General features: G+C 43.8%; 1 protein-coding gene and 1 long non-coding RNA gene across 3 annotated transcripts; one reads left to right on the top strand and one right to left on the bottom strand.

Annotated features, from left to right (window-relative positions):
* Positions 1-1012: 1012 nt before the first annotated feature.
* LOC125538681 lies at positions 1013-19751 on the bottom strand. 2 transcript variants are annotated; one of them, XR_007296493.1, is made up of 5 exons: positions 19297-19751; positions 19129-19203; positions 1670-1800; positions 1507-1587; positions 1013-1415 (listed from the first exon to the last, which is right to left on the bottom strand). It is a non-coding gene; the product is annotated as an uncharacterized LOC125538681 (long non-coding RNA). The 2 variants fall into 2 exon arrangements; XR_007296492.1 differs by having other exon boundaries at positions 19129-19751.
* Positions 12215-12957, top strand: LOC125538680 (disease resistance protein RGA5-like). The gene is made up of 2 exons (XM_048701948.1): positions 12215-12357; positions 12507-12957. The coding sequence occupies exons 1-2, from the start codon at positions 12352-12354 to the stop codon at positions 12885-12887; spliced, it is 387 nt and encodes a 128-aa protein (XP_048557905.1). The 5' UTR covers positions 12215-12351; the 3' UTR covers positions 12888-12957.
* Positions 19752-20598: the final 847 nt, after the last annotated feature.

The following is a 20598-nucleotide window of genomic DNA, read 5'->3' as shown; positions in this document are numbered from 1 at the left end:
TTTTACATGTTATATCATTTGACTTAGACTTGGTCAAGTCTCAGTTGACTGAGATCTAACCACACATAAACTTTATATTTTGTGGGAGTGCGACAGAACAGATGATCTAGTCTTTACAATAATGTTGTGTTAGGTTTGCTTTGTTATGCCTAAGTGCCAGGCATTACAATAATCCCGTCCCCTGGAAAAAGTTTACAAATTTATATGCAATCAACGATAGGGATTAAAATGTACCTTTTTTATAAAGAGCCTAGTTTAGTATGTTTCTACATGATCTTGTAAGACCTAATCGATTTCCCTATTACATGCGTCACACAAATCTCGAAGTCAACTTAGTGCTATCATGCTCAGAAATAGCAACTTGTCATGCCATGGCCGAAGAGCATGCCAGTTCGAGTGGCCCTACTTCTTTTCTCTGTAGGAAAAGACGGCACCTAGGAAGCGCTGAGGCACGCTTAGGCGTTAGGCAACGACCAAATGTCTCGTCTAGGGATAAACAAATCTCTAGACAAGGCAAGCAAGAAGTTGTCCTGAAGAAATCGTGTAATATTGCACATACAAGGCAAATGGGTCATATTCCAATTCAATAGATGGTAGTTTACTCACCTGTATTCTTAAAATTAATATTGATACACCTTGATAGCCAAACTCATAGGTCCACCTACGTTGTGCCTAGATTGCCTAAGTGCCAAGTGCTAGGCCAAGGCCAACCGTCTCGCTTATTTTTTTAGAAAGAGCCTTGGTTATGTCTCGGGATTTTTGAAACTACTTCTCCCCGACCCCCAGATTTAAACCATTACATGAACTCATCAATTGTTCATGGCCTTTTCACATACAATTATTTTTCCCCTTAAAAATGTTGGATAATTAGGCAAATTCATGATTAATTTCAAAACATAAATCATGATCTAAACTATTATTAGCACACAACAATCTAGCATACACTAGACCAATAGGAAATTATGATTAAACCATGTAGAATTCCTCGGTGCAGGATCACAAGAGCGACATGTTTCGAAAACCTGCTCTCTCGCTCTATATATAAGCGAACTCACATGTGGTGTTCTCTTTCTCTCTTTATACCGAACATTTAGTGGAGTGGTAGATTTCGTTTCTCACACCTCCTTCACTTTCAGGGTGGGACTAAAGATTGCACCTTCATTTGCCATTTATACATGGGCCTTTGTGATTTACATTAGGAATTTTAGAAAATCTTCATGTAGCAAGCCAAGCCCATTTATTCTAACAAAAAGACATATGATTAGCTTTTCCCGTGAACTACATTGTAATGTGCGCAACTCAAAATTTGACAATGTTACTTGTTTCTTTCTCTGCTCCGCCACCCCCCCCCCCCCCCCCCCCCCCCCCCCCCCCCCCTCCGCGCCCAGAATTGCTTCTCGCTCAAACGGATGTATCTAAATGTATGAAGCTCATTAGTCACGATATTAATTATTGGTTGCTTGAACAGGGGTGATATCGATAAAGATAGCCGGTGATTATACTGACCGACTTGAGGTGGTCGGTGATGGCATCGATGTGGTCTGCCTCGTCAACCGCCTCCACAAGAAGCTTGGACGCGCCATGATTCTGGAGGTGGGGGAAGTGAAAGATAAGAAACCAGATCCAGATGAGAAGAAGCCTGAGAAGTGTGAGAAGAAGTTGCATGTACCTGCCCCACAGTGTTATCCTGGTTGCTACCACTACCACTGCCCGCCGGGGCCACAAGTGGTCGTCTATGAGGAGTCTGGCGCTTGCTCTGTCATGTAATTTTCCAGAGATGGTCTTGCCAACCAAACAAATCTAGCAGGTGGGAAGGGAAAAACATAATTATTGAATACTTCCTCCGTCTCAAAATAAGTGTCCCAAGTTAAGTATAATTTTCTACTAAAATTAATACAAAGTTAAGACACTTAAAAAAATAAGTTGACACACTTATTTTAGCACTGGCCATGTAAAACGTGCAAACTTGAATTGGAAAAGAAGGTATTTGATTCCCTCGTCATGAGTTCAAAAACTACACTTCTTACTTTCTTGCCAATTGCGATGGACGAGGTTTTCTTTGGTTAGGATAACTCCTCTTCAAAGATACCACATGAAGATTTGAACTTTTAGTGAAATCTTTTACTTCCAATTTTTATGTTATTATCCGCTGGAACCTCTGAATGCATTAGCACATTGTACATGGAGTCGACTGTAAAGGGCTTAGATGTAATTATGTTCCAACGAAACACATCCCGTCTTTGTGTCAATTTAATCCATTCCAATCGGCGTAAAAGATTTTACAATGACCTAAGATGAGGGCAAATAAATCCAGCCTAAAAGAAATATCCGATAGGAATGAACTGAGCACCTGCGCAAGAGTACCATTCTTATCGTGAACAATATGGACCAAAGCTAGATATGTTCTCGGAGGATGACATTGCCTAGTCAATTGCCCTTCTAGAAACGAATTTTCGACCCGTTTTTTATCGCGAAGGATCCAAAATGAAAAAGATATTCCTTTGTCGCCGTCGAGGCTGGATCGGGCTGATCCCTCGGTAGGGAATCCTAGCTAGATGACTTGGCTGGATCCTTGCTTCTGATACCATATAGCCAAGTCGCCTAATTAGGATCCCATATCGAGGGATTTGCCGGATCCAGCTCTGACACTCCCCTAATTAATAGCATGCCTACTATGAGCGCTTCTAATTAGTTTTGTCCTATCTAACAACAACATATAGTTAATATCTCATCAAATATTAATTTGCAATGTAATTAATATATTGGCTTAATATTAACATACATTGCATGTACACGATTATACTGGTATAAATAACATAAAAAGTTGAGCCACTGAAAGACATCACCAGTCACGTACATGGCCAGATGTTTTTTCTTTTTGACCCGAGGACCTGGCCAGATGTTTGGACCAACAACTATGGGTTTGTGCTTTGTGGGTTGTGCTCATGAGATGTGTCCATGTTGTTTTTAAGTCACGTGGGTAACTAAGAAGGCCCCCTATTCCGCAAAAAGGAAAACTAATAAGGCCCTCTGCCTTCTTCCTCAAAGAGAGGAGGGATGAGAGGGCATCGCTTTATCTATCTTACAAATGTATGTATTTTTTTAAATCTTTCACATGTTTAAAAATATGATGAAAACTAAGAAATATAAACAAAGAAACCCGATGAAAACTAAGCAATATAAAAATAAAAAATAGAATAGAAAAAACAAATAAAAATGAAGAAAGCAACAAAAGAAATACTAAAAACAGGGAAAACGAAAAAATAGTGAAAACAGAATAAAACAATGGAGAAACAAAAAACAAAAAAACATGAAGATATAAAAAATGGAAGAAAAATGAAATAAATCCATAAAAACGAGCAAAACGCAGCGAGTGAACGAGCCGTGAGTGCGCAGAAACAGGCCGGCATGTTAGGGCATGTACAATGGTTGATAAAACAGTCTTATCTTAAGTCTTGCATGTAATTTAAAGATGACAAAAGAGTATGTCTACAATGGGTTATATCTTAGCCTTATCTTCAATAATTAGCAATTCCTTAAAACATGGTGAGACAAATTGTGCTAAGAGATCATCTCTTGTTTTATCTTAAATAAGAGAAAAACAAGCTTTTTTTATGAGCTCTCTCTCCTCCACATCATCATTTATTCTACGTGGCACTCCTAAAATAACATCGCTGTACATACCCTTACTGTAAATACAACGGGAAATCCTACAGCGAGGCAGAAGCTAGTCTTGGACTAAGCGAGATATAGCTCTCGCGGAAGACATGCTGGGAGCACCTATTCAGCGTTTGAAGCGTTTGGCGCTCGTGCACATGTGGGCTGCAGTCCTTTAAATTTTGTGTCTTCTTGGTTCTTGGCGCTAGTCACTGCTCGCTCATAGCAGTTTTATTTTAAAATACTGCACGGTTAAGTAAAAAACATATTTTATTTTTTCTGCATTTAAAAAATTACATGGTAAAATTTTAATAGCACAGAAAATTATGAAAATTTTATATATTTAAAAAGTTAATAATTTTGAAAATGTCGGCAGATCTGGGAAAAGTTCACAAATTAAAAAAATCATGGATTGAAAAAAGTTAGTGCACTTCTAAAAAACTTTGTGAATTGGAAAATAAAAAAAATGCCGCTAAGAAAAATAAACACGTATTTGATAAAAGTCCGTGCATTTCAAAAAAAGTTCACAAATTTGAAGAGAATTCACAGATTTTATAAATATTCCTAATTTTTAAAAAATAGTACACTAATTTATAAGAATTGTAAAAATATTTAAGAAGTTGAAAGAAATCATGAATTCTGAAATGAAAAAAGCGAAAGGAAATAAAATAAAAAAATAAAAAAATAAAAACCACAAAAACAGAAAGAACCAAGAGAAAAAATAGAAAGAAAAACAAAAAAACGCTCATAGAAACTTCTAGAAACTTCAGAAAACCGGATTTTAGCTCCACAGTACACTTCCTATTACTGGGCCGGTCTACTTCTTACTTTAGTGTGCCCCGCGCTATATAAGTGCCAACTACTACTTCCTCCGTTTCAAAATATTGTGCACCCGCACTTCTCAAGGTCTAACTTTGACCATAAATTTAACCAACGAGACTGACTGCAATGGGAGAAAAAATTAGATAATTGAAAACTTCTTTTAAATACGAATTCACTGATATAACTTTTGCTCCCGCCGCAATTGGTCTTGATAGTTAAATTTACGGTCAAAATTAAAGCACGAGGATAGAGGAAGCACTACATCATGAAATGGAGGAAGTAGCATTTACCGCTTCGCTAAAAAAAGAAAGCATTTATCGCTTGCAGTTGTGGGACCGTGGGAGTACTTCGAATCCTGACGGACACATGGGCGCTAGCGAAGGCCAATCCTCTACTGGGAAGCCAGCGCCAAGCATCATCCATCGGCTAGCAGACGAAAATCTTTGCCGCAATCCAGCCGAATTATAGCTTCATCGGGGACTTGAACAGCAGAGCGAATTGGCTCTGTTTGCGCTGACCCCATAACCATTAGAGCAACTCAAACCCGACCTAAATGAACGGCGAATTTGTTCGTTTTTTGTTCATTTGGCTTGACCGCCTGTTCATCGTCTATCCTTTTAAAAAAAGGTAAATACATTAAAAGTCACAGAACTTGCACGCAATGTTTAATTTAGTGCATAAACTTGTAAAATACATGTTTCTGGTCATCTAACTCGTCATTTCGTGCATATACGGTGCTTCCAACCGTATCCTTACGAGTGCCAACGTGGCAGGGCCACCATCAGTGGCTGAGGCTGTTTTTTTTTAAGAAAGGACCCATACATTCTATTTATTTTTACACAAACAATCCTCAAATAAAATGAAAAAAGCTGCAGCGCATGATGGGATTCAAACCGATGAGCTAGCACGATCCGCCTAGCATAGAGAGCGACTAGACCAACTAACAGTTGACGCTTCCTCAAAAAAGAAAATCTAACAGTTGACCGCTAAAATGCACAATTAAACCTATTTAACACGTACTGCATAAAAAAATAGAAATTAAAACGACAAAAGGATTTTCTGAAAAGGGAAAGCCCCAGTTTGATACTATGGCATCGTGTACAAGTGCCAACCATCAGGCCACACTGACACTTAGTAACACAAACAAATTTTATCTTGTATATTGTTTTTTCTATGTAAGATAGATTTGATTTTAGTTTATCAGTGATAAATAGAGATAAAAATGATAAAAGTGTTATGTATTGTATAGTATAAAATTTATGTATTCCAATGGCAGTGAGCTATGTTTAATTTTTTTTACGCAAAGATAGATCTTTTTTTGCACATAGTACCTAACTTTAAATATATATTCCCGCAGAAAATAGTGCAGAATGAATGAATGCAAATTCTTTTGGACAAACCAACGAAAATTTTGGTTGAATTTGATTTTTTAAAATTATAAAATCTGGATAAAGGAAATAAAATGTAGAATGAATATACGTAAATTCTTTTGGACAAATCAACAAAAAATTTGTTTGAATTCGAATAATTCCAAATTTAAATATTTATATAAAAGGAAATATAGTGCACAGTGAATGTACGTATGTTTTCGGACAAATAAACTCAATTTACGTTTGAATTCGAATAAATGTAAATTTAAAAATCTAGATAAAAGAACGTACAGTGCAGAATGGATGTACATAAATTATTCTGGACAAATCAAATATTTTTTGTTTGAATTCGAAAAAAATTAAATTAAAATCTAGATAAAAGAAAATATAGTGTAGAATGAATGTACATCCTCGAGCCCGAGGTCTGAACTTTTTCATAATAGTAGTCCAAGTAACTTTGGTTTTAGTAATGAAAAAATTCGGACAAATCGACGGAAATTTTGTCTGAATTCAAATAATTTTAAATTAATAATCTAGATAAGAGAAAACATAGTTCAGAATGTGTACTTTTACTTTTTGATATATATCTTAAGAGTCTCAAATAGGGTGCTATCTAAAAAAGTGCATGCGGATTACCACCGTCTCAGCCACTGACAGTGGGCCCCTCCATGTAGCATGCATAGGGATACGACTGGATACCGTAGAAAGCACCGTATATGAACAAGAGGACAAGTTAGATGACCAGAAACACGTATTTTACAAGTTTATGCACTAAACTGAACGTTGCGTGCAAGTTCTTTGACTTCTAGTATATTTACCTCTTTTTAAAATTTGGAAAAAATTTGGATCGACAGTGCGCCCAATCGCCACGGCCCATTTCATGCCGCACGCAAATTTTAAAAAAGGCTTGCAGTCATACATCATGGTACCGGCACAATGCCAGCGCCGGCATACAATACCAGCTTTAGAAAAACACCACGCAGTTCAGCTGGCGCACTTGCAGCGACCGGCACACATGTCAGCACAGAAAAAATGTGGGAGTTCGACTATGCCATCACGGTCATGGTCATGCCAGCACACTTGCTGACATACAAAAAAGAATGACACTCATAGCCATAGATCATTCATCGTCAAACTTGAGCATGTCGGCCTGCATCTTCTCAAACCACGAACCCTTTCTTAGCGACACGGTATTGAGATCCACCTTCATGATCTTCACCCTGTCATCATGCTTAAGAGAGCCACTTCTTTCGCCTTGGTCTTGGCGTTGGCGGACTCGACCTCTAGCATCTTGGCTTGCTTCTCCACCTCCATCTCAAGCATCTTGGTTTGCTTCTCCGCCTTCATGTCAAGCCTCCTTCTTTTGATCTCCATGAAGTCGTTCATTTGTTCTTCCTTGTATCGCCAACGCTCCTCCTCCCTCGAATCCTTCTTGGTCATCATGCCCTCCACGCTTGCGATCAAGGCGTTCAACGCCGCATCCCGCTTGCCCTTCTTCTTGGAGTTGGTCTTCCCCTGCGGTCGTGGCTTCTCGCCGTATTTCTCCTCCACGGCCTTCTCCCCCCACTCGACTTGAGAGCGGCATATTGCGCCTTGAACTTATCCTCGTCTTTGATGACCCTCCAATAATGGAAGAGGTTGAAGCACTTGCCATCGTGTTGGACCTTGAATGCCTCCAAAATTTGAAATGTCTACAAATGAATTGCATGCAAGCATATTGGCAAATGGATATAGAAATGGACATGCAAGCATAAACGGAATGACACAAAGAGGGTCGCTTGCTAGCATACCATGTCTTGCATGCCGATGCCGCTCATGGGGCATGCCTTGATGCTCTCAAGAGTGGCACAAAACTTGTTGCACTCTTGTTGGATCACCTTCTAACGCTTCGAAATGGACACCCATCCGTGCGTGTTTTGCATTTAGTATGGTGGAAACTTCTTGCGCTCACGGAACTCACGATGGACACGAGTCCAAAAGGTTGATGCGTTTTGTTCGGCGCTAGTCTTGGGGTCTTGCCCAATGTCCCTCCAACACTCACAAAGAAGTTTGTCCTTGGCCGCCGTGTATGCCTTCGTCCGCCTGCTCTTGCGCCTTGGCTTCCCCCCAGCGGCTTCGTTGGCGAGCTCGTCCTCGAACAAAGACTCCGTTTCAATGTCCAACTCATCCTCTTCCTCGAGACCGTAATCCCCTGGAAACTCGTGGTCGAGCGGGAAGCCGTCCAGGTCCACGCTAACCCGATCATGCATGAAGGCGACCTGATCTTGATCAAAGGTGGATGGCATGAATGGTCCTCGGCCGTCCTGGCTTTCTGTTTTGTCGGGATCGTAGCCAACCCCGGCGGCACCGCTAGTGATACGTCTCCAACGTATCTATAATTTTTGATTGTTCCATGCTATTATATATTCTGTTTTGGATGTTTAATGGGCTTATTTATACAATTTTATATTATTTTTGGGACTAACCTATTAACCGGAGGCCCAACCCAAATTGCTGTTGTTTTGCCTATTTTAGTGTTTCGCAGAAAAAGAATATCAAACGGAGTCCAAACAAAATGAAACCTTCGGAAGCGTGATTTTTGGAACAAACGTGATCCAGAGGACTTGGAGTGGACGTCAAGAAACAATCGAGGAGGCCACGAGGCAGGGGGCGCGCCTACTCCTAGGCGCGCCCTCCATCTTCGTGGGCCCCTCATTGCTCCACCGACCTACTTCTTTCTCCTATATATATATTCATATACCCTGCAAACATCCAGGAGCACCATGAAAACCTAATTCCACCGCCGCAACCTTCTGTACCAAAGAGATCCCATCTTGGGGCCTTTTTCCGGAGCTCCGCCGGAGGGGGCATTGATCACGGAAGGCCTCTACATCAACTCCATGGCCCCTCCGATGATGTGTGAGTAGTTTACCTCAGACCTTTGGGTCCATAGTTATTAGCTAGATGTCTTCTTCTCTCTTTTTGGATCTCAATACAAAGTTCTCCTCGATTCTTTTGGAGATCTATTCGTTGTAATCTTTCTTTTGCGGTGTGTTTGTCGAGATTCGATGAATTGTGGGTTTATGATCAAGACTATCTATGAACAATATTTGAATATTCTCTGAATTCTTTTATGTATGATTGGTTATCTTTGCAAGTCTCATCGAATTATCAGTTTGGTTTGGCCTACTAGATCGATCTTTCTTGCAATGGGAGAAGTGCTTAGCTTTGGGTTCAATCATGCAGTGCTCGATCCCAGTGACAGAAAGGGAAACGACACGTATTGTATTGTTGCCATCGAGGATAAAAAGATGGGGTTTATATCATATTGCATGAGTTTATCCCTCTACATCATGTCATCTTGCTTAAAGCGTTACTCCGTTCTTATAAACTTAATACTTTAGATGCATGCTGGATAGCAGTCGATGTGTGGAGTAATAGTAGTAGATGCAGGCAGGAGTCGGTCTACTTGTCACGGACGTGATGCCTATATACATGATCATACCTAGATATTCTCATAATTATTCGTTTTTCTATCAATTTTTTAACAGTAATTTGTTCACCCACCGTAATACTTATGCTATCTTGAGAGAAGCCACTAGTGAAACCTATGCCGCCGGGTCTATTCTCTATCATACAAGTTTCCAGTCTATTTTATTTTGTAATCTTTACTTTCAACCTATATCATAAAAATACCAAAAATATTTATCTTATTATTATTATCTCTATTAGATCTCACTCTTGCAAGTGGCCGAGAAGGGATTGACAACCCATTTATTGTGTTGGTTGCGAGGTTCTTATTTGTTTGTGTAGGTATGAGGTGGCTCGTGCGTGGTCTCCTACTGGATTGATACCTTGGTTCTCAAAAACTGAGGAAAATACTTATGCTACTTTGCTGCATCACCTTTCCTCTTCAAGGGAAAACCAAAGTAGTGCTCAAGAGGTAGCAGCCAGTGGCCGCCGCACCACCCTCGAAGATGACGCTCTGCATGTAGTCATCGTCACCGGAGGCCGGCATTTCGTCGAACAGGTTGCGTGTGCCCGGCAACACGTCCGTTGGCATCTGCCGCACGCTTTTCCTCGCCCCCCAGATGAAGAGCCACATGCCACCGATGTGGCGTTGAGGTCGATGGGCGCATACACGGGAGTGGAAGGCGCCACCACGCTCATCTCGGGCGAGCACTTCCCGGAGAGTCGGGAGGCCTACGGGTAGACGTGGAAGCCGGGCGTCGGCTGCGTCGCCGACGCGCGGGGCGACTCTGGCAGCACCATCCGAGGAAACGCATATGAGCCGGTGTTGGCCGCGGCCACGGCGGCGTTGACGAGGCTGTGCTGTCCAGGGTTTAACCCTAGGTACAACATCGCCTCCTTCGTTGCCGTCGCGACACGGGCGTTGGTGGCCTCCTGCGGCGCGGCCGCCGCGATGGCTTTCTTCCTCGCGTCCGCCGCGTGCCTCCGGTCTTTTCTCTTCGCCGACTCTCTTGCCCGCTCGTCGGCCGTCAGCTTCTTCTTCGGCTTGGGCGCTGCGGCGGTCTTGCGGGGGGTGCGAGGCTTTCCTTTGTCGGAGGGGGCGGACGCGATGCCGGACGAAGCGAGGGAGGCGAGGCCGACGGCGGCATCGAGGTCGGCGTCCATGGTGAGTGACGGGAGCGCGCTGGTTGGGGGGGGAGTGGACGGAAATGGTGGAGGCTGCCACCGACCAGTGCGCCATAGGGAATAGGCGGGAGCGCGCGCGTCCGCCTCTTGTCTACGCCAATGCAAATCCGACTAAAAAATGGGCCGGAAATGAGTCGGCAGATGGACAAAAAGCGGACGCGCGTCCGTTTAGGTCGACGCGTTGGACCGAATTTTCTGCCCGCGCCGACCAAAACGAACGAAATGGGTCGCCACGTTGGAGTTGCTCTTAGTGTTTAGTGAGTTTATTAATTAGTTGGAGGAAATATGAAAGGTTTTTTTTGAAAGCAAATATGAAAGGTTTCAGTTGGAAATCGAGGCAAAAACCGAACGCGTTTTTCAGTTTCTCGGTCGCCTCTTTCTTCGGCAAGTTCGTACATGTGACCTTGCGCTTGCGCATGTGCCGATCTCATGACCACTTGAGTCAAACCAATGTACTAATAACGATGTGATGTCCACTTGTGCCGATCTAAAGACTTTCCTGCTGTTATTGATATGGCCAGGTTGGCTCCAGTATAGAAGCGGCGATAGTGATGCGTTGACGGCTTGTTCTGGCGACGACAATGGTCGTTTAGTAATCCATGTATCTCCTGTAATTTTTATTATGTTTGACCTGCATTTTTTTATTTCAGATAAATCTTTATAATAGATCTGATCCTTTAAAAAAATAATAGTAGTAACAACATAACAAAGTCACGGAGGAGAGACGCATCATAACAAGAACAGGACGCTCAATATATGTAACATGAGTTTTACTGGGGCTATTTGTGCAGGTCAATGGCAACGTCTATGTCATGTCGATCGCTAAACTGACCCTGTAGGTACGTACGTACGACTCTTGTTGCATGGTACTAGTTATAGGTACATCCTTTCTTATTCATTTTAATAATAAGTACTAGCTTAGCACAATGTCTTTGGACTCATGAGCTCTGTGGACTAGCTTAACTACGGCCGAATTCTGTATGGTCATCATGTATTGATTATTTCGTAGGTTTGACTACTGGCTAAATACCCGCCCAGGAGTCCATGAACAGTCCCCTTTCAGCTTTGACAACGCGACGATTACTTTCGAAGGTTCAGTGGTTGAAAATAGCACAATACTATATAATTAAACACACACGGCGATATCGAACGTGTACACAAAGAATCTAAGAATAAATTACGACGAAATGTACAAAAGCGCAACTATATCTATCAATGCATGCATCCAGATCCAGGTTACCTGCTCAAAATAATTAATTAATTCGATTTGGTTCCACTTTTATTTTTGCGGGAATTAGTTTAACCTGATTCATTAGGTCAGATGTCACCTGTGAACGAGCTTTACATGGCGAGACCGGGCCGGGTCGCTGATATCGTTCACACCACCTGGTCATGGAAATAGGGCACCACATAAATCATTGAGGTCTTGCTAAAAGTTGATACTCTCTACTGTCTCTCCATGGGTAGGCTGCCGATGAGGAATATTCAACCGAGAGCTTGTGTATGATGAGGACGCGTTTACATGGATGGCTAGTACTACTTGCCCAGTTGCGCAGTTGTTTACTCACTGAGAGAGCTCAACTGCTGCCTGTCACCGTTGCTGCTACGAATCTTCTTACAGCTCGTTAGATAGTGTGTTGGGATCGCTCCTGATACTGACATGGCTCTACTTCTCCGCTCCCACACCCGCGCCCACTGCGAGCGTGTATATAAGGCGGGCAGGCGGCTATCCCCTTCACAAAATCATCACAGGCTAGACACTTGCATCTGCCGAAGATTGATCAGTAGCTACTCAAACCAATCTAGCCTCGCTCGAACACGAGCATCTCCCCTTGGCAGCTAGGCATCTAACAACCCAGTGGCAGCAATGAAGGTGAGGAACCCTACTCAGTTTCTGCTCCTAGCTAGTTTTTGTTGACTTCTCGTGTTGCTTCGTTTAGCAGCTCAATTTTGAGTCATCGATACAGTACTCTGAAGCTGGAGCATACGACTGATCCATCGTTTTTCTCTTTGGTGTTGCAGCAAAAGATTGTCATCCAGTTGAGCATGTCGTGCGACAAAAGCCGGTCGAAAGCACTGACGCTGGCCGCCAAAGCAGCCGGGGTGACGTCCATGGGGATAACCGGAGACGCCAGGGACCAGCTGGAGGTGGTCGGCGATGGCGTCGACCCGGTGTGCCTTGTCTGCTGCCTCCGCAAGAAGCTCGGCCACGCCCAAATCGTCAAGGTGGAGGAAGTGAAGAAGCCGGAGGAGAAGAAGAAGGATGAGCCGAAGCCGGCGCTTGCTGTGCCCGCGTACCCGCCGCCGTACTACTTCTACCCGCCCAGCTACTACCACCACCAGTACCAGGCCCCGCACATGCTAGTCTGCGAGGAACAGCCCGGGAACTGCCGGACCATGTAACTGCCAGAGATCCATTTTGACGTACTATTATACGCGTGTTTGTTAATTCATTGAAGGAAATGGAAATTAAGAAAAAACGAGGGATACTCGTATCTATATTTACGAACTCGCTTGGCTAATTTCCAGTGTGAAATCAAAGCAAACGCTATGGTTATATGAATCTCAGTCCTCACGCACTTGCTTCTTGGTGAAGGTGGTAGTTCCTAAACTACATGTGCGTCAAACAGGATAGAAAGATAGATAGATAGACAGTTCGTCACCTGCAAGAAAAGGTGGGACGTCGCACCATATGATGTCCTCAGCCCCACATTGTGACGCATGTCCTCCAATCATATGATCGGGTGACAATTCGAGTTGATCCATATATATATAAGCACGGTCCGTAAGAACTGGATAAGATCTGCACCGTCAAGTATAGTTAAAGGTTTGTATTCTCAAATTATCTGGATAAACATAGCACCGTGCAATGGTTGTCTCCAGTGTCAAAACATCAGGTGAAGGTCTGATTTCCTTTGTCGTTTTACATTCCATTTCATTTGGTTCCCGAACCAAACGCACGACTTTCTTCGTCTTACTACATCAGTCCACGACGGGAGTAGAGTAACCAAACTGCTGACCAGGAGTTTGTGACAATAACAAAAGTAGGAGTACAAGACTGTTGGTATCAGGCTGTCTACATCCCCACAATTCCCAATTCTAAACAAATGTATTGGCCACCAACTGCACAGATCGAGCACGGCAACCAGACTGGTGTATCGATCGGGATTTATGATCTGTCTAATGAATTGATTGTTAGAATTCTCTTGGACATTTGCACCGATATTTAAGTTTTTGCATATGAATGTTCACTCTGTAGAGTAAACTTCGAGCTCTTAATAGTACTAGCTTCACTGGTTAGTTGGAAATCCAAATACAACCAGAGCAACCAATTCCACAACACAAGGAGGAGCTGGAAAATGACAGACCGCACAATAATTAGAGTGCTACGCAGTTGGTCTAGGTTTACATTTACAGCAAAAATATAACTACATCCCAACAAATTAACCGTCGAAATGTCAGATTCTAAACCAGTACTGAAGTAGTCTCTAGTGACCTAGTCTGCATTTTTTTTTGTATAATCCTAGTAGTCTATTTACAACCGTATCAAGTAAGATGGTCAAAGTTGTGAATCAGCCAACTAACCTCAGAGCCTAAAGAAGAATTAATTCGATCATGCGTTCATGAAAATGACACCGCTGAACACAACGGCCCGCACAAAGGTCAATTTAATGGTATAGATGGCGTGAGATGGCAACGTTTCCTATTGTTTGATAACAACGTACCGCTGTTTGAAAAAGAATTGTGTTTCTCGACTATCAGAATTTGCAGATTATGACAGGTAGGTCATCGATCATATATTGATCATTTACAGACTATGACCGCTAAGTCATCATATATTGATTGACAATATCAGTGCCACGAGTCCAAGAACGGTCCATGCATGGTTATCTCACCGGTGATAACACAATTGCTTCAACGCTTAAATCATTGAAATAACACAATGATAGATAACTACACATGACACAATCCAGCATACAACAATGAATTGACGAATAGGTACTGGGGTATATGTACCCCATATACCCATGTACGAAAGGAAATGGCTTTTTTTAAGAAATGAGCTGCGGTATTTGTTTAACCAGATTTGTAAGATATATATTTATTTCTACGAGGATACGTGTTGATAATGCCGCTCTCTGAAAACAATATTCAGCTTTGTAATGTATTGCTCATGACAAAAATCATATGCTTGCGCAATTTTTGAGCACATTGCCGCTTAGGCCCCGTTCGGATGTCCTCCAGCTTCCAGCTTCGCGAGAAGCCAGCGAGAAGCTAGCCGAACGGTGCAGCTCCCAGAATCCTGCTCCTGGAGAACGAGCGGCCTGCAGTGCAAAAACGAGAAGCTGGTCGAACCCAACTCCCAAAATCAAAGGAGGAGAAGTTCGACATAATTACCCGATATATGCGACCTCCAAGTGACCCTGAGGCAGTGCTTCCTGGGCTGCCAGCCCATGCAAACGGGAGCTGGAGCAGCCGCTGCTGCCGAATGCAGCGCTGGCTCCCGCGAGAAGCCAGATCGCCCAGCTCCATGAGAAGCTGACTCGTTTCGGAAGCTGGAGAGCTTCGGAACGGGCCCTAATGTTCCTTTTCGGCGGAATTTGATCAAACTCCGCCTTGCGTCATGGCACACCCTTTTGGGGAGACTAGCGCGGTCCAGTTGACACAAAGCCAGGATGAATCCCGGTGGAACCTTTACTCGGAGATTTCAATATACTACTATTTCGGTAGATTCTACGTACATTCTATGTACTACTATTTCAGTAGATTCTGCGAACTTCGAGATTTCAATGGGCAACAGTAAAAAAATAAAAGTCAAAGGTAACAATAATTTTTTTAAATATGTGGTACCTTTGTCGAGGTGTGATCGTAAAGAAGGACAATCTCGCACGCCAAACTATTCTTAGGTGACTAGGGTTTCTTTTCCTTCCATCGGCGCCGTCGCCGGTCCACCTCGCCTCCCATGTCCTTGGGCCGTGGTGGAGCGGAGGACCTCGGCCCCTCGCCTGCGAGAGGGATCCCGCTCTCATTCTTGTTCGTTTCAGTGTCTCGGTTGAGGCTGTGTGGTGGCAGCGCTGTCCCCTAGTAGGAATAATATCTCCCACACCCAATCCCTGTCCCGATGGTGCGTCTAACGTCATCGGAGGGCATGTGGTGGCGTGTCTCCGTCAGATCTCGCGGGATTCAATCGGTGCTAGTCTTTGGTGATCTGCTTGGATCTTGTTATCATTATTTAAACGAATTCTCAATTCATAAACAAATTGTACTTTTGAATTGTGCCAAAACTCAAAAATGAGCAAAGGCCATGTCAATTTTTTATTTGAATCTGAATTCAACGATAGTATCGGTGATGTGGCAGATATGCACGAAGTTTCTTTTAAAATTAGCCCAAAGTTTGTATGCACGAATGCAACGCACATTCGAAAAAAATTTATTCCCGCTCTCGTCTAAACTATGGGTCATGACAGCCTCCACCCCTTAAAGAAATTCCATCCATGGAATTGTTGATGGCCTTTCCTTCCTGAAGACATCGTTGTGGTGCTCCTCTACGTGTCTGGGTTCCGGGTGAGAACCTTTGTTCATTGTGGACTTGACAGTGCCGATGTTTAGCACCGTTCTCCTTCCTGAGGCGTTATCATGAAGCTTAGGTGTTATAGAGCGTAGTATGGTGTTGTAATCAATTTCACATGTGCTTTCCCTGGACGGCATAGTCGCGTGCATCTTACATGGTCCGCTTGTCCTCGGAGGGTTATCATATATATGACCCTGTATCATTCGATCGTGTACTTCATTCGGTTGTTGATTTATATTTAAAAAGGGGCAAAAGCCTGTTTCAAAAACTAAGATAAAAAATGGTACTAGTAGCTGATCGAGGACCGCTGATCAGTTGAATTTGACGTATTGTATCCAGGTATTTTGTCTCGTTCATGCTGATATTGTTAACGAATCGATCGACTGGGTCTACGTGGGTATCTCCGCAGCCGCGTCTTCGGAGAAGACTGCAACATGGCCAATCGACAATAATTGGGTTGGTCGCGTCGTCCTGGAATTCAGATCTCGTCACAAGTCATTGTTTAATGTCTCTCCATTACTGGGTAGCCTGCCCATCGGAAAATTCAAGGAGCGCATGTGATTGTGATCAGGACGCGCTTACATCTACTTGCCCATTAGGGCACTTGTATTAGTCTACTCACTGCGAGCTCAACTGCCGCTGCAACGAATCTTCTTACGACTAGCTTCGTTGGGATCGCTCCTGATACTGATGACTCTGGTCTCTGCTTGCACACCCGCACCCACTGCGTGCGTGTATATAAGGCAGCATTGCATCTACTAAAGATCGATCAGTTGCTACCCCAACCATTCTAGCCTTGCCTCGAACACCAACATTTCCCCATTAAGTTCCCGGCCGTTTCTCCTTCACAGCAGCAGCAAGCAATGAAGGTGGGTTTCTGCTCCTGCAATTTGTTTACTTCTCGTCTTGTTTTGTTTAGCAGCTCATCGTCTCGTCTATGTACTACTCTGAAGCTGGAGCATACGATTGATCCTCCTTCTTGTTGCAGCAAAAGATTGTCATCCAGTTGAGCATGTCGTGCGACAAGCGCCGGTCCAAAGCATTGACCCTGGCTGCCAGAGCTGCCGGGGTGACGTCGATGGGGATTACCGGCGACGCCAGGGACCAGCTGGAGGTGGTCGGCGACGGCGTCGACCCGGTGTGCCTCGTCAGCTGCCTCCGCAAGAAGCTCGGCCACGCCCAAATCATCAAGGTGGAGGAAGTGAAGAAGCCGGAGGAGAAGAAGAAGGATGAGCCGAAGCCAGAGCCCGTGCACCCGCCGCCCTACTTCTTCTACCCGCCCAGCTGCTCCTACTACCCCCACCAGTACCCGCTCTACTTCTGACCATGTAACTGCCGGACCATGCATGTAGCTGCGAGAGAGCGATTTTTACGTGCTTTAATTTTGATTTTTGTCAGCAACTACAAATAGCTACATGCGCGCGTGTATATTAATTCATTGAAGGAAACTCTATCTATTTACGATCTCGCTTGGCTAAATTCCAGTTTGAAACCAAAGTAAACGCCATGGTTATCTAAATCTCAGTTCTCAGGCCGGCCGGTGCTTACTTCTTGGTGAAGGTGAGGTTCGTAAACTACATGTTGGTTTGGGGCTAGGGCATGTGCCGATGAGGCCGAGGAGCCTAAGAAAACAACACCATAGATAAATAGTAGCGAACCAACATGCGGAGCGCATTTTCAGTGCACGGCGTCAACGGTGCACTTTATCTGCCGCGTTCGTTGCGTGCATCGAGATGTAACTAAAGTCTGTCAGCCTGTTATATAGCTACTGCAACTGACAATATAGTATTCGTCCTACCGAGCATAATACCCGTGCCTTGGTCCAGTATAACATGCGCAGCTATATGTGTGCCGCCGTGCTTCTTAACCTATCCTAGGTTTGGAACTGGTTCGGGCTGAGAGTGGTATCTGTTCTTCGCACACATTGTGCCGGAGCTTAAATGCTGATATCGCACTGGAGACTGGACTCTGATAGACCCCACTAGTTTCGGGTGAGCAGTGGCACCGGTTCTCTATCTTTAGTGTGTGTGGTGGTGGTCATCGTCACAACACAAATAACACGCGAGGAGCGCCGATCTGACATTCGACAAATTTCAGATGTTAATGGAGTTTGTCGCCATGGAAGGAAATCTGAAGTACATATTGAAATTTGCAGTTGCTTAGTTTATAGTCCCAAACGTACTATCGATTGTCAATGATATGGCTTTTGTAGATCTCCTTCAAGCTTGATCCCGCACAGATTCACATCGTGCGATCGTGATCTGGATGTGCTCGCCACCCCAACAAAGTGCGCGTCCGGATCATCACGAGCATGCTCAGTTGCTGGAGTTGTTCTAGTCCGTGAAGAAATTTGCTGATTGATGGTGGAGAGGGTGAACTAGATGTCATGCGGGTAGCAATATCCAGGCTGCAGCGGCAACATAAGATGATGCTGTTCGCACTGCTAGCGTTTATAGTGATCAGCGCTAGCGTCCTCATCCATCTTGGAGACTGAAAGCTGATCTGGTGAATTTGTTAGAATATGTCTAGCCTGAATGCAATCGAACACGGTTGTTATCATGGGACTTGCTTGCTGTAGTGTATGCTTGGATTATATTTCTCAAGCATTGTATCCGTTTGAACAAAGCGTACCAATATGTATGTGTATGGCCCGTGGGGCTTGCTGGCTGTAATGTCTGGTTGAGTTATATTTTTTAAGCATTGTATGCGTTTGAACAAAAATCGAATATTGCACCGAGTTCACAGCTGGAAGAAAATGCAAGAAATCTTGAATGTTGTCAGGGACGGGCGTGACCAAAAATAATTCTGAAAAATATATCAAAGCCGACTAGGGTACATTCCTCTCCTGAATACTGACATTCTGAACTCCGAAAAAATGACCACAGAGTGTTTATAGATGATTTGATATGCTGCATTGCTGTGTTATGTGCATCGGATCGGTTCCGTTCAAGCTTCAGAATTTTGTGCAGGGTGGCGATGCGTGCCAATGCTATGTGTTTCCTATTGGAATGTATAATGAACGTGAATACTCTGTGGTATGGACATGTTCCAGTACAAAATTCATCTACATACCTTTGTGGTCGGGCTCTGAAGATTGTCGCCGTCGTATTTCCTCTGATGTAAATCGAACAAATGCCTGACTGCTCACTGCAGAGCGAGCAAGCTAACGTAAGTATATTCCTTCTTGTTTTATGAAGCTTGGTTAAATCACAAGATCAAAATGGGGGGTCTTGATATTACCTTGAGAACTTTTCAGTCATTACCGTGGGGTATGCTCTAGTCCATCCAATAGAATTGCAAGGCAAGCTAGAGTACATTGATTCCGCACATTTGAAAAATGCCCTGGGGGAATAATCCTACTACCTTGAAGCATTCGCAATTGACTCTGCTTGAATTCTCGTCTAATGGCTTCGATACTATGAATTCAGCGGCCTTCAGGTTGTGTACCCCTTTTGTACTAATGCTTGAGGCCTGTCTGTTGAACTCTATGCATACTTCCGATAAGTCTGTATGTCCTGGGGGAGTAATCCTACTACCTTGGGGCAGACCAAAGGCATCATTTATTTCTTGTTCGCGTTTGAAATTGCTAAACTGTATGCCCGCGTTTGAAATTGCTAAACTGTGAGACTACACAACAAAATTTCTGGATCGATATGCGAGAGGTAAGAGTTGCATCAGCAAGAACATTCCTGCCATTGATATTCTAACAGATCGCTGGGTCAGCAAACCCAAGATTGTGATATTGTTGGTTGGCGGCCAGTGATAAAGCCATGACTAGGCACATCGATTTACAGATCTAGCAAAACAAATCTTTACCCAAAAAGAAACTACTCCATCTAGACTTCCACTTACCTGGTGGATGTGGAGCGGGACGGTGTGGGAGAGGTTGAAGGACTGTTGTTGGGAAGCTTAACGAGCCCACACAGGTTGCGCCCGTGGGAGATGCGCGCCGGACCTGCCGCTCAGCATCTGGCACCAGCTCGATCTGTCCTTCGGCGAGGCGAAGCAGTTCTTTGGGTAGGTGAAATGCAGGTGAGGGGGGAGAAGAACAGTAAATGGTTGGATAGCCGTGGGCATGGAGTTATCTGGAGCAGGCCCGGGCCATAAAAAGTGCTACAGTACGCACACCCATAACTTACAACAAAAATATGTGCCTTATCATGAGCTGTGTTAATTTAAAAAAATAGTGTTACGGGTGGGTTTATTAATACATTCACCATCATTAATGGTGGACAACGATGAGAGCCTGTGTTTTTTAGATTTTGAGAAACAAAAGGACGCATCCCCTGTTCTGCCAAAACAAATGAATGCAATGCTAAAGTGGCAAAGAAAAATGATGAATACATGCTCGGTAAGGGCACGCTTTCATGGTACAAAAAGTTACCTGGGGTGGCACTTGTTGCAACCAGTTCCAAAATGCTCCCCCTTAAGGTGCGAGCTATGCACTCTACAACATGGACGACCGCGGGGTCCAGGACCAAAATCAGGGCAATACGGTGGAAACCACGTGAGATACTGCAACGTGGAATGAACTGCAATGTT

This window comes from Triticum urartu, chromosome 2, assembly GCF_003073215.2.
Source record: "Triticum urartu cultivar G1812 chromosome 2, Tu2.1, whole genome shotgun sequence".
NCBI lineage: Eukaryota > Viridiplantae > Streptophyta > Magnoliopsida > Poales > Poaceae > Triticum > Triticum urartu.
This window is presented reverse-complemented; position numbering and strand designations above follow the sequence as displayed.